This window comes from Hyperoodon ampullatus, assembly GCF_949752795.1.
Source record: "Hyperoodon ampullatus genome assembly, chromosome: 12".
Taxonomy (NCBI): domain Eukaryota; kingdom Metazoa; phylum Chordata; class Mammalia; order Artiodactyla; family Ziphiidae; genus Hyperoodon; species Hyperoodon ampullatus.
Genome location: NC_136925.1, coordinates 82,236,124 through 82,249,154, shown reverse-complemented (window position 1 = coordinate 82,249,154; position 13,031 = coordinate 82,236,124). Strand labels below are relative to the sequence as shown.

General features: G+C 43.3%; 2 protein-coding genes across 4 annotated transcripts in view; one reads left to right on the top strand and one right to left on the bottom strand.

The window, feature by feature from the left end:
* PLG (plasminogen) overlaps window positions 1-3,869 on the top strand; it is a gene marked incomplete at both ends in the record, with an annotated part of 45,096 nt that extends 41,227 nt beyond the window's left edge. For all 3 annotated transcript variants that reach the window (XM_079716801.1, XM_079716802.1, XM_079716800.1), the window contains 2 exons: window positions 2,913-3,058; window positions 3,708-3,869. In XM_079716801.1, the coding sequence (XP_079572927.1) occupies window positions 2,913-3,058; window positions 3,708-3,869 (308 nt within the window). The remainder of the gene's footprint in view (window positions 1-2,912; window positions 3,059-3,707) is intronic.
* A 2,353-nt stretch (window positions 3,870-6,222) lies between these two features.
* Window positions 6,223-13,031, bottom strand: part of SLC22A3 (solute carrier family 22 member 3) — a gene marked incomplete at its 5' end in the record, with an annotated part of 81,659 nt that continues 74,850 nt past the window's right edge. The window contains 2 exons of the mRNA XM_079716070.1: window positions 6,223-6,289; window positions 10,339-10,438. Of these exons, the coding sequence (XP_079572196.1) occupies window positions 6,229-6,289; window positions 10,339-10,438 (161 nt within the window). The 3' untranslated portion in view covers window positions 6,223-6,228. The remainder of the gene's footprint in view (window positions 6,290-10,338; window positions 10,439-13,031) is intronic.

The following is a 13,031-nucleotide window of genomic DNA, read 5'->3' as shown; positions in this document are numbered from 1 at the left end:
TTCTCTTTGCAGTATGCCCTGCATTATAGTATAATAAAAATTATTATTATATCCTTCAGACTCGGGCCTAGGAACCTTATAAGAATGTCCTAGATCTCCGCCTCACTTTCTCAGAAGCATTGGTCGGAGCCCCAGAGTGGGAGTCAGGAGCCCTGGAAAATAGTTCTGGTTCTGCCACCAGCGGGGCGAACGGGACAAGTCACCTTACCTCTTTGTACCATTTGGCATTTAAGCCCTCATCATAAAATCCGCGTTTTCAAATTATGTTCTACATGTTAGCCTTAGTTTCCTCATCTATGCTACCCTATGAGGTCCTTGTGAGGATTAAGATAATGCATATGAAGAGCTCAGTGCTTTGGAGGTGGTACTTTAGCAGCTCCTGTGACTATTATACGACCACCACCACCATCACCACCATCATCATCACCACCATCACCATGGACACCATCATCACCACCACCATCTTCACCATCACCCTCACCATCTCAGGATCATCATTATCTTCACCATCGCTATCATGGTCGGCCCCCAACCCTCCCCGTCATCACCACTGTCACTGTCATCAATAAATACCACATAACCTGTGTGTAGCTGAGCCCTGATGGAACCCAGGCCTGCCACACACCCCCAAGCCCATTCGCTGTTTCTTCTGTCTCACCCAACACCCACACTTTTCTATCACCCTGCACTGGGTTCCCCTGTCTCTCCAGGCTTCGTCTGAATGTCTAACTGGAGAAAATGATTCTCAATGTATTCATTGGATCAGGATTCACAAAACATGAGTCAGGTCTGTTTACCAATTTTCTATATGTCAATAATGACATCAGATCAATCAGCGTTCTCAGCCTCTCTGTGTGAGGTCAGAATTCTCCCCTTTAGTCTCCAGACTTTCCCTGATTTCGTATTCCAAAGCAAGGTAAGGGTTGATGTCGAGGGGGTCATTCACGTCAGCCCCTCATCAGCAATCACTGGGTACTTTCAGGGACCTGCTTCGACGTCCCCACCACCCCTTCAGGTCCCTAGGTCACCCTCAGCCTCAGGCCCTCAGAAACGCCATCTCTGCTGTGGCCACACGATGGCAGCACCTCTGTACAGACCACAAAGGCGTCTGGTCAATTAGCAGTGGATTTGTCCCTAGCCTCAGGATGTCTGCCTTGCTCAGAAAGCAGATATAAGAGCAGGACACTCAGTTAAATTAATTTTCAGCAAAAAGTTTTGAGAAGGCCGCACCCTCTGCATATCCACTCAATTCAGAAAATGCATCCGCTACCCAATGCTTCTGTGGTCAGGACTTCCGTGCTCGGTGGCTCTGCCTGCCCAGGGCTGGGACTCGCCTCTTCTTTCCAGGTCGTGGTCCTCTTAGGTGCTCCCGTCAACTCCAGTGTAAGTTTTCTGAACTCAAGACAATTTTCCAATTTTATTAAAAGTCTTTGGAGAAGAAGGCATACCTTATTTCTTGGCTGTTCCATGCTGGCAACGCAAAGATTTTGCAAAACTCAGGAAAGCTGGGCTTGCAAAATTGGAAAACTGGATTATTTGTGAAAATGCTGAGACGTACCTGGGTGTGTCCATCTGGAAAACATCATCTCTTCTTGTGATTGTGCATGGGTTCTATTTCCATTTTCCAAAGGAAAAAAAAAGCAGTTTTTCTCACAAAGAAAGAAATACAGTGAGGAAAACAAGCACACCAAAGAATCTTTACCGTCCCTAATTGGAAAAGAAATGTAAATTAGGAAATAAATTAAGACAACGTCCACCCATCACATTAGCAAATATTTGAAAATTATTAGACACCACACACTCAGAAGGTTGTTGTGCAGTGCTTTGTTTCTAGTGACATTTTACACTGTCACACATGTTTAGAAAATATTTGGCAAAGATACTGGGAACCATAAATATGTCTATATAATCCCTCAGAACTTAGACTTAAGAAAATACTAAGGAATATGAATAACCTGTAGGAACAAAGAAGTGATACGCTGAGAGCAGCTGTTGTAGCCAGTGAACGTGGTGGTGAAGAATTTGGGCCATGATGTTGCAGACCCAAGTTCAAATCCCAGCTCCACCATACTTGCTGGGTGATCTTGGGCAAACTACACACCCTTCCTAAGCCTCAGTTTCCTTAGCTGTACAATAGGAATGACAAAAGTGCCTAGGTGATCGGACTGTTTTAAGAATTAAATGAGCTACACCACATAATGAGCTTGTGCCTGAAAAAGTTACCTCTCAGTAAATGACAGTTGTGTTTTTAAAAAATATTGTGGTAAAATATATGTAACATAAAATTTACTTTTTTAACTATTTTGAAGAGTACAATTCTGTGGCATTTAGCACCTTCACAACGTTGTGCAACTGTCCCCACTATTTACAGAACACTTGCCTCACCCCAAAAGGAAATCCCAAACCTATTAAGCAGTCACTCCCCACTAAAATATTAATTATACAGATTGTAGGTTTATGAAAGTCCTTATGATATAACTTTGTGTGGAAAAAATGTGCAATATGATATAAGTAGTAAAAGAAGCATATAAAAATCCTAGAAGGGAATATATGAAAATAGTAGCACTAGTATTTCTCAATCTCTCTTTATACATTAAAAGTAAATTTCTTTAGAGCTTAAAAAAAAAAAGAAACCAAAAAATAACAACACAAACCAACCTCAAAATCCCATAAAGAAGTCCAGATTAATTAAGTCTAGGTCTTGGGAACATGAAATCTTATATAATGTTTATACTTTCAAGGGTCAAAAAGAAAAAAGAAAGAGTTCTACTAGTACCGGGAACTGACTTCTTGTTTTATCCAACCTCACGGATGAATATGAGATCTATCATTGCTGCTCTGTTGTTCTGGAAGCTTCCTTGCGGACACGTTTTCGATCCAGTCACCGTGTGTTTTCATCTTTTTAAACACAGGCACTTACGGTGCTGGCTTGCTCAAGGAAGCCCGGCTGCCTGTGATTGAAAACAAGGTGTGCAATCGCTATGAGTATCTGAATGGGAGAGTCAAATCCACCGAGCTGTGTGCGGGGCATCTGGCTGGAGGTGCTGACAGTTGCCAGGTAAGAAGAGACTAAAGAGATCAAAGTTCATCTTGTGTTGGCGAGTTTTGGCCCCTTAGACATTTCAGCCCCAAAAGAGAAAATTCGAGAAGGATTTGTCAATCGAAGGCCACAGTCTAAATGTTGCCCAGAAACCTTTTAAGCGTGTCTCTGAAGGCTGATTCAGGTCATGTAGGGTGATTTCTTCGGCCTTGAGTTCCACACTGGTTGTAAGGGAATAAAGCACCATCACGGCAAAAGCCCCTACGCCTCTGGGAGGGGGCTCTTGGGTGGGACACGGGACGTGGCCTTTCTAGTAGGGAAGGGAGGTTGGTATAAGACAAAGACCCTCCCACACCTCCTTTAAGATTGTTCTTGGGGTTACCCTCCCTAAGAGAAACCCCAAGGCTTGAAGGGATGAATACAGTTTTCACAAGGGACTTCTTTTCCCCCCGGGAAACACTAAATGGTACGGTTTTGTTAAACGTACTTTGCCTAGTACTGAAGGCACAGCAGATGTTCAAATAATATGTTACTAAGTTCCTTTCTGATTGGAAAGGGATGTTCAAATACTGGGAAAAACTTACATTTGGGTAATAGAAGGACGACGTCCCATACTAAAAGGATGGAAGCTTAATCCTCTCATGGTTTTTTCCCTTCCTCTGTGTAGGGTGACAGTGGAGGGCCTCTGGTTTGCTTTGAGAAGGACAAATACATTTTACAAGGAGTCACTTCATGGGGTCTTGGCTGTGCACGGCCCAATAAGCCTGGTGTGTATGTTCGTGTTTCAAAGTTTGTTACTTGGATTGAAGAAATAGTGAGAAAGAATTAATTAGATGGGAGACAGAGTGAAGCATCAATGGATCTGAAGCTGGAACATGGGTAGGGAATTCAGCATGCTCAGAAATAATTGACAGTAATCAAACTAAGTTTGACACTGTACTTAGCTACCAGCTACCGCCAAACCTCAACATTTTTTTGTATTGTTGTGGATAACTTGTTCCTGTCCATGGACTGCTGGATTCTGTAATAATGAAGCAATACAGCTATGACATTTGTTGAAAATAAACTCTGTACTTCCTTTGACTTATTTTTTGATTTTCACTGTTTTCATGTTCTTCGTTGATCCTACCAATTGTAAATAATGTAAATCTTACAGACCTGAGTGATTTTGTTCTTTCTCCTAAGGAATAGAGGAACGAGAAGCCTGTAAGATGAATAGAGTAGTAAGTCACCTATATATTCACCTTGTCACACATCTTTAATGTCTTTATTTTTGGCACTGGGATGAATGTTTTCAAAGCTGCAGCATATATGGGGAATCATGAGAGCAAATTCTGTTCTTGGGAACGAAATCTGTTACTGACAACTTGACTCCAGCCCAGCACAGGAGACCCTGGGCAGACAGCTGTATTCTGAGAAGTAAACTGGGCAATGGAAGTGTCATAACACAAGACCAGCTAAGAGTCTGAATGGTATTCTGGGTCACATATGAGTCTAGGAATGGTGCCAAGAGCCTGGAAAGGAGCAACGAACATATATTGAAGGTGGACCATTTAATTTCCATCAGTAATTGGCTGCCTGGATATGTAGTATACTTTGTCACATGGGAAGAGTGTTTTACAGTGACACATGTTCAGAAAGAAGAGAAAGGATACCAATTGATTTTTTCTTGACAATTTACATTTTTTAATTGTTATCAGAACCCAAATGTCAACTCAAAATACAATTCCAAGGTGATAGTAACAAGAAGCAACAGTCATCTCACAGCAAAGAGAAAAATGCAAAAGAAACAAAAATGCAAGGGTGTATGAATAAAGGGTAAATGCAGCATTACACCCTTAAAGAACTGTGTTTATTTCATTGAAAAATAAAATATTCATATTCAATTCTGATGTGCTTTAAGGATTAAAAACTTATTTTACAATTAGCATGTACACCGTACATATCGTCACATGTTCACATAGAAATTTTCTCCCTCACTGGCAAGATTTCCCTTTGGCTCCCATTTTACCTGTCCACCCAAAACAATTCATTAAAAATTTCTGCATAAGATACATACTGAATTTGAAAATATAACAAATGTAACATATAAAGCAGAACATCATAAAGACAGCATATTTGTATTTAAACTCCACATTTCAAAAAGTCTCAGTAACAAAAAAGAAAGATCAAATCCCTTATTAGTACCTGTAAAGTCATGTACAATATAAACGTCTGCTAATTCTTTTAAGCATGGATATAACTGACCTTTCTTTCAAACTAAAATGTAAGCTTCTTCCCAAGACAAGTCAAAAGTGTCAAGATTGAATGAGATTTGTCCCTATTTTTCACTCTTGACCATGGGCATCATCATAGAGCTGACCTCACACATATAAGATAAATATCCCTGTAATATTAAAATCTTAAGACCCATGAAATCATAGTCCATGGGTTTCATCAGTAAAAAACTGAATATGTGGCTGTAGGTGTCCACTAAAGGAGGACCACAATTATCCTGAATCATCTCAGGACCAATCTGATTTTATAAATAATAGAGCCAAATCCTTGAATTGTATAGCAGATTTGTTCTTATTTCTGGAACAAGGCCTAAAAGTGCCTGCAACCCTAGATGCTCCAGGAGCTTAAGGGGCTCAAGGTGAGAAGAGAAAGCAAAGGCTCAGAGCCACGTGGCCCGAGGTCCTTAGATTCAGTCTCTGCATTAACAAGATTCCCAAATCTTCATCTTCCCTGGAATCTTCAGAACCCTCAGTTCAGAGCCTCAATGTCTTGACCAGATTTGATGAACCCATTTCTGTACACTTTCCCCAGATCCTTGGTTTGCACATCTTGCATTCTTGATGGAACCGTCATGAGAACTGGGTGGGGCTTCTCTTGTTTCTCTCTAACCCAGTGGGTCAGAGACACTGCCCCAGCATGAGAAAAAACCTCAGGAGGAGCTGTGCACACAACAGGCTCTTGGCTAAACCGGTCACATATTACATGTTCCCAGAAACTTTGACAGCACGATGAGTCTTGATTCATCCGACATTGTATAAAAATACTCTGGATAGTCTGAATGTCTTTGTAAAGTATTAAAAACACTTGGAGCTGCACAGCTGAAGTGGACACACACACGTCTCTGCAAGGCACGTCGGTTCCTTGGGGGGACCAGCCTGAAGAGCTCTTTCCTTGCATCTTTGGCAGGGGCCTCAAAGGTGAGAGCTCGAAACTTGAGTTTTCTTTTTTCTGCCACATTTATAGGAATGTGGACTAACAAAACAAAAGAGAAAAGAGAAAGTCCTTATAAAAGATTATACAGCTAGTGAGAAGGAAGTCTTTTTGTTACTACTCAATTTCATAGTTGGTTTTGATCGAATACACTCATGCATAACTGTTCATAAAAACCCAACTCAGTCGTTGTGGTGCACAGGTTTAGTTGCTCCACAGCATGTGGGATCTTAGTTCTGTCTCCAAGTCATTTTTTGCCTGCTCTCAACCCCTAGGCAGGGGTTAATTAGCATTATAGCGCATAAAAATTTTTTATGAATTTCTACTCCGTAACAGATGGTTTGGAAATGAGCTGCTGATGTGAACAAGAGAAGGCAGAAATGAGAAAATGACTAAGTGCTGTTGTAGAAGGGAAAATGCTAACAGGTTTCCGTAACTTGGGGCTAAGTCGTGTTTGTTCCTGAGTAAGTGATTATAGAATGCCATCAATGTGATTAACTTGTAAAACCATAGATCAGACTTTTATTAGATGTTTTTTCAAGGGGAGGGACTAGGCATAATTAATTAATTTACCCAATTTTTTAATTATGACAATTTACAAATACAGAAAAAAATTAGAAAAAAATTCATGTAAGTTGAATTTTTGTTGGACTAATTCTTCCTGTGTATGTACCACTTGGATATTAATTTTCCCTGCACACCATTGAGATGGTCTTCTCACCTCCAAAACTCCATCTCTTCCAATTGTTTAATTCTATTTTTAATATGATTGAATTGGCAAAGAGTCTTGATCTCAAATCACTCCCTCTTCCTCCACTTTTTCCTGATGAGTTTGAAAATCTGACCTCTGACTGGTTCGGGGATCAAGAATGAATCTATCACCCTCACTATAAATGAGCAGCAGCAAATGGAGTCGAGTTGAAAAGAAGAGTGCAGTCCCTGTCGCTGGAGGGTTGGCACAGAGGGCATTCACAAGAGAGGGCAGCAGATGTGCAGGAAAGGAACTCTGCACCCCTGAGAGTTAGACGTCTGAAAACTCCAATGACACATTCCCAGGCTTGTGTCACCAACAGTCAGCACTGAACTTCTTAGTTTTGACCCTACAATCCTGGCCGGGATGCTCTCCTGTGTACCCCAGCCCTGAACAGATCCTGCAGGGCACATCAGCCCGTGAGAAGTTGCCCTTAAAGTTTGCATAGCTTATTTGAAGATAATCCTATTTCCTTTCTCACCATTTCCCCTGCTTTATCTAACCTTAAATAGTCTTCTTTCCTTTGGTCTTTTAGCATGGCTGCAATTGGGGTGACAGGGTTGGACACCGCCCACCCTGATGTGGCCCCCATACGCTCATACAAACCAAATAACTGTCTGTGATGACACAGCTAGCAGCATGTTTATCCTTTCTGGATGAAGCAAGTCTTTCCATGATGTAACATTCAAGAGGACAGTTTTGATACCTTTTATAAATTTCTTTTTTTTTAAAATTAATTAATTAATTAATTAATTAATTAATTAATTAATTTATGGCTGTGTCGGGTCTTAGTTGCAGCACTTGGGATCTTTCGTTGTGGCGCGTGGGCTTCTCTCTAGCTGTGGCATGGGGGCTCAGTAGTTGTGGCGTGCAGGCTTAGTTGCCCCGTGGCACGTGGGATCTTAGTTCCCCAACCTGGGATCGAACACGAGTCCCCTGCATTGGAAGGCAGATTCATAATTACTGGGCCTCCAGGGAAGTCCCCCCTTTTATAAATTTCTTAACTTAATTTTGGTTTATAAAATGGCAATGTCTTAAAGAGAATCTCCCACCTCACCTCAGACTTCACGTAGCATTGTTTTAGGGTAAAACATAGGTACAGCTTCGGTTGAGGAATAAGCCATTACTTATCAGTTTACTTACAAACAAGCACAAGAATCTGATTGGGTTACTTCATGGGATGAATGTCCACCTGTCCTTTGATTGGCCAATCCTGTTAGAAGTCAGCTGGTGGTTTGGTTTTGAGTACACTGATAAGCCTTTCTCAGGAAAGTTCTGAGATGATTCGTCAATCTTATTTTTCAAAATAGCATCAAGAAATAGGACGATAAAATCACTGTATAGGTTTTAAAGGTCTGGTTAAAATACTTCTGAGCAATGGTTGCTTATCTCTGGGGAGGGGGATGGGACCTCATTAAAAGAGGATACGAAGAGAGAAATTTCCAATCCTACCAGGGGATTCTTGCTATGAAAATACTCATAATCAAGTAGGATACAGCATAAGATAATAAAACTACCCAAAACAACAGTCACCCCTGTACACTGGACAATATCAATCCCAGTACTAGCATGTAAAAGTTGTGAAGTCTTTCTGAGCATAGATTTCCTAGTATACAAAAAGTAAGGATAAGAACTTGTATTGCACACAATCACTTTGAGTATTAAATGAAATGACATATATGAAACCATTGATCACGTATATAAGGACCTAAAAAATGTCGGTTTCTACTCTCTTCCCTGTCTGTCAAGTGAAGAATAAAACTGCCATGAGGTTACTAACATTTCAGTCTTGTCGTAAATACTTTTGATACATTTAAAAAATTTAGAGATCCATACTCTTAATTTCTAGGTCACTGTTTAGAAGAAGATTGATTTTTATTTTTAAAATTAGCTGTTAGGAACTTCTCTGGTGGTGCAGTGGTTAAGAATTCGCCTGCCAATGCAGGGGACACAGGTTCAATCCCTGGTCCAGGAACTAAGATCCCACATGCTGTGGAGCAACTAAACCTGTGCACCACAACGACTAAGCCTGTGCTCTAGAGCCTGCGAGCCACAGCTACTGAGTCTGCGTGCCTACAGCCTGTGCTCAGCAAAAAGCGAAGCCACTACAATGAGAACCCCACACACCACAACGAAGAACAGCCCTGCTCGCTACAACTAGAGAAAGCCCGTGCCCAGCGATGAAGACCCAATGCAACCAAAAATAAATTAAAAATAAATAAATAAAATTAGCTGTTAAATTATTTTTCTTTAATTCACAAATGAGGACTTCCCTGGCAGTTCAGTGGTTAAGACTCCACGTTTCCAACGCAGGGGACACAGGTTCGATCCCTGGTCAGGTAACTAAGATCCCACATGCCACGTGGTGCAGCCAGAAAATTTTTTAAATTAAAAAAAAAAATTCACAAATGATACAAGACCATGAGTTGTAATTAAAAAAATAAAAAATCAAACAATTCAGAAGTCTGTGGGGTCTAAAAGTAATGTCCTCCCTTCCACACCCCTCTTCCTGAACCATTTCTATCCCCATTTTATCATTTTAGATCTTTTCCTATGCATTCTCATATTCATATTCTCTCTTCCTATCTTTTTATTATGGAAGATTTCAGAGGAGATTAGAATATGTGTACTGTGGGTTTTTCTTGATATAACAAAAACATATTTCATATGCATATATTGGTTGGATATTAACTTTCCCTGTACACCATTTAGACACCCTTTTCCCAAATTCAGTCTCTTTCTCACTGTCCTTCTCCTATCTTCTTTCTATCTATGTATCACTTATCACTCATCTCTCTATCTATCGATTGATCTGTCATTCTTCTATCATCATCTGACTATCATTTATTTTCCCATCTAGCTATAGAGAGGGATTACTCTTGGTTTTATTTTTTAATAAATACTATAACACATTGTTCTGTGACTTTTCACTTTGTAATCCATCTTGAAAAATCTCTCCATGTCTTTCCATATAGATATATCTCAATTATTTTATAGATATATTACCCTTTTCACCATCGGTTGCCTATGGATGCACATTTAAATTATTTCTACTTTGTCCAATCATCAGTCTCCTTCCTTTAGATTCCTTCTGAGTTTTAACACCTTATTTGGAAATGTTTCCCTCTTCATAACCACATTTAAAAAATAAAACATATTCTTTTACAGATTTGCTTTACATTAACCTTTTAAATCTACTTTGAATTTTTTGCTTAAGATGTAAGATAGGGATTTAATATTATATTTTCCCCCCTGGATATTCAATTTTCTTAGCACCGTCCTTTCCCAGTAGGTTTGAAATGCTGCTTTTAATTAGGATGTGCTGAGTTTTGTACCATACCTGCCAAGTTTTTCTACGTCATCCACTGTTTCTGGCAAGGCAATGCCCTTGGTTTCAGGCAAAAGCATCACAAGAGCACCACAGACAGATGCCAGGATACCTGTGGAACAGGAGAAAGGCGTTATGGTACCGGGAACGCACAGCCGCCCCCTCATGGCCCCCTGCTCATTCTGGAAGCTGCTGTGCTCACTACCTGGACTCATCCTGCCCTGCAGCAGCCCTCTGGTCACCCTGCCCAGCGCTCCTCTGTCATGATTTCACAGGTTCTCAGCCTTCCTCAAACTCTAGACAGTTCCATCGCTCCTGTGCTCTTGGCATCCATCCATCCATTCGTTCACTCGTTTCACAATTTATTGAGGACCTACCAAGGGTCAAACACTCCGAGAAGCCCTCACCTCCTACTTCACGGGGAACATAGAAGCCACCAGTGAGGGGTCCCTCAGCCTCCTGTCACTGCACCCTGCCCCTCCCCTTCCTGCTTCCATCATGTGACACCCAAGACTTGTGCCCACATCTGCCCGAGAGCATCTCTTGGCGTCTCTGTGGGCTCCGCACTGTAGTGATTCATCTTCTCCCTCCAGCACCTTTAACCCATCAGTGGACGCCTTGAAACGTATTCAAATCTCTCCTCTTTAAAGAGCCTTCTATCAACCTCACCCTCCTCCCTTCTTCCGTTCTTTAGAACTGCAATTCTTGAAACACCATCCTCTCCTATTTTCTACACATCTTCATATCCCAGCGCTGTGCTGGTAAATGTCTAACAACCAGCTCTCCAGAAAATAAAGTCCTGATTTGCGGCAGCATTTGCCTGTTTCCATGGTGTAAATATGCCCATCGTGGATGTGAGTGATTCAAACCAGCAGTGTGACGTCGCGAGTGAGGCTCTGGGGAGATGGGCATCTCCGCCATGGACTACAGTGGACGCACCAGCCTCGGGGACAGATGTAGTAAAACTCAGTGAATCAGGGACTGATGAGGTGTGCGTATTTATTACCTCTGTTTTTAATCTATTTTATCTATTCAATTTTTAATGACGGATGTGTTTAAACTGGCTCAAAAATTCTTGAAAACTGGACAGTTGACCTTGGTGGGCCAGAGTCATCTCCCACCTCCACCTGCCCTAATCTGGCTCTGCTCAGTGTCCCCTCTGGCCTTGCTCCAGCCAGGTCGCCCGTTGCTGCCACCACCAGGTGCAGTGGCCCTACTTCTCGTCTCTGCTGCCTGGCCTCGTGGCAGCTCTGGCGGCTCGTGACCTCACCCGCTGTCCCCCGGCTTCCCTGCCCCACGCGCTCCCGGTCTCCCTCCTGCGCCCCTTGCATCCCTCCTCATCCCCTGGCTGTTCCTCTCCCTCTGCTTTCACTGGATGCTCTGTCGCTCCTCAGGGCTCCGTCCTGGGCCCCTTCTTTCCTCTCACTCTGTCCTGTGCCCTGTAGATGGGGTTTCGGTCACTCCCATGGTTTCAGTGGTTATCTACACCCAGATGGCTTCCAAACCTTCATCACAAGGCCACACTTTGCTCTGGACTCAGCTCATCAAACCTACTGGCCTCTCACCATTTCAACTTGGATTTCTTTTTTTTTTTTTTTTTTTGCGGTACATGGGCCTCTCACTGCTGTGGCCTCTCCCGTTGCGGAGCACAGGCTCCGGACGTGCAGGCTCAGCGGCCATGGCTCACGGGCCCAGCTGCTCCACGGCATGTGGGATCTTCCCGGACCGGGGCACGAACCCGTGTCCCCTGCATCGGCAGGCGGACTCTCAACCACTGCGCCACCAGGGAAGCCCTCAACTTGGACTTTTTAGAGGCACCTCATGCTACAAGCAGCCCAAACAGCATCCCTCCGCGTCCTCCTGCAGGTGGGCCCTTCTGACGTTCACTACACTCGGGCCGGCCCCGCCACCTGCGGTGCTGCCAGCCCGCTGGTCCCTCAGGCCCTCACCCCGTCAATTACTCCCTTTTGCCAACTCAACCTCCAATATATTGTTTTGGGTCCATCCACTCCTCAACATTCTCAGGGCCATCGCCCGAGACCCAGTCCTTATGAAACCTCTTACCTGATTACACCAACATTCTTTGAATCGTCTCACCACTAGCATCGTTCCCCTCTAACTCATAGGCGTACCTGCCATCAGAGCCATGTCTCTAAAATGCAAACCTGACACTGTTAACCCCGGCTTAAAACTCTGCCTTTTGGATAAAGAGCAGGCCCCTTGCACATCGGAGAAGACGCTCCAAGGTCCGGCCCCAGCTCACCTCCCCAGCTTCATCTCTCTTCAGGCCCCAACTTACACACGCGCTCTGTCCTTGAACTTCCTCTTACTCTAGGCCGTCCCGCTGCCTAGAGCACCAGCCCACACCTCTCACGTGGATAATTCCTATTCAACCTCCACATGGCCTCCTTGCTCCCTGACTTTCTCCCCCTGACTCCACGGGGCTAGTGATCCCTGAGATGTGCACCCTCATTTATCACACTCCCTTGTGACTGGCTGTTTGGAAAGGCGGCTCCCTCCCCAGCCAGACTGCCAAGCAAGGGCCTGCCCTGCGGCACCAGCGCCCAGCTCTGCCAGCCAGGCTCGCAGGCAAGCCCCGACCTTGATGGACCGGGCTGTCAGGCAGCTCTGTCTTGGTTGCACAGTGGCCTCTCTTTGCTTTTTCATGCCGGGCCAGAATCAACGCTGAGCTTGTTTATCAGATC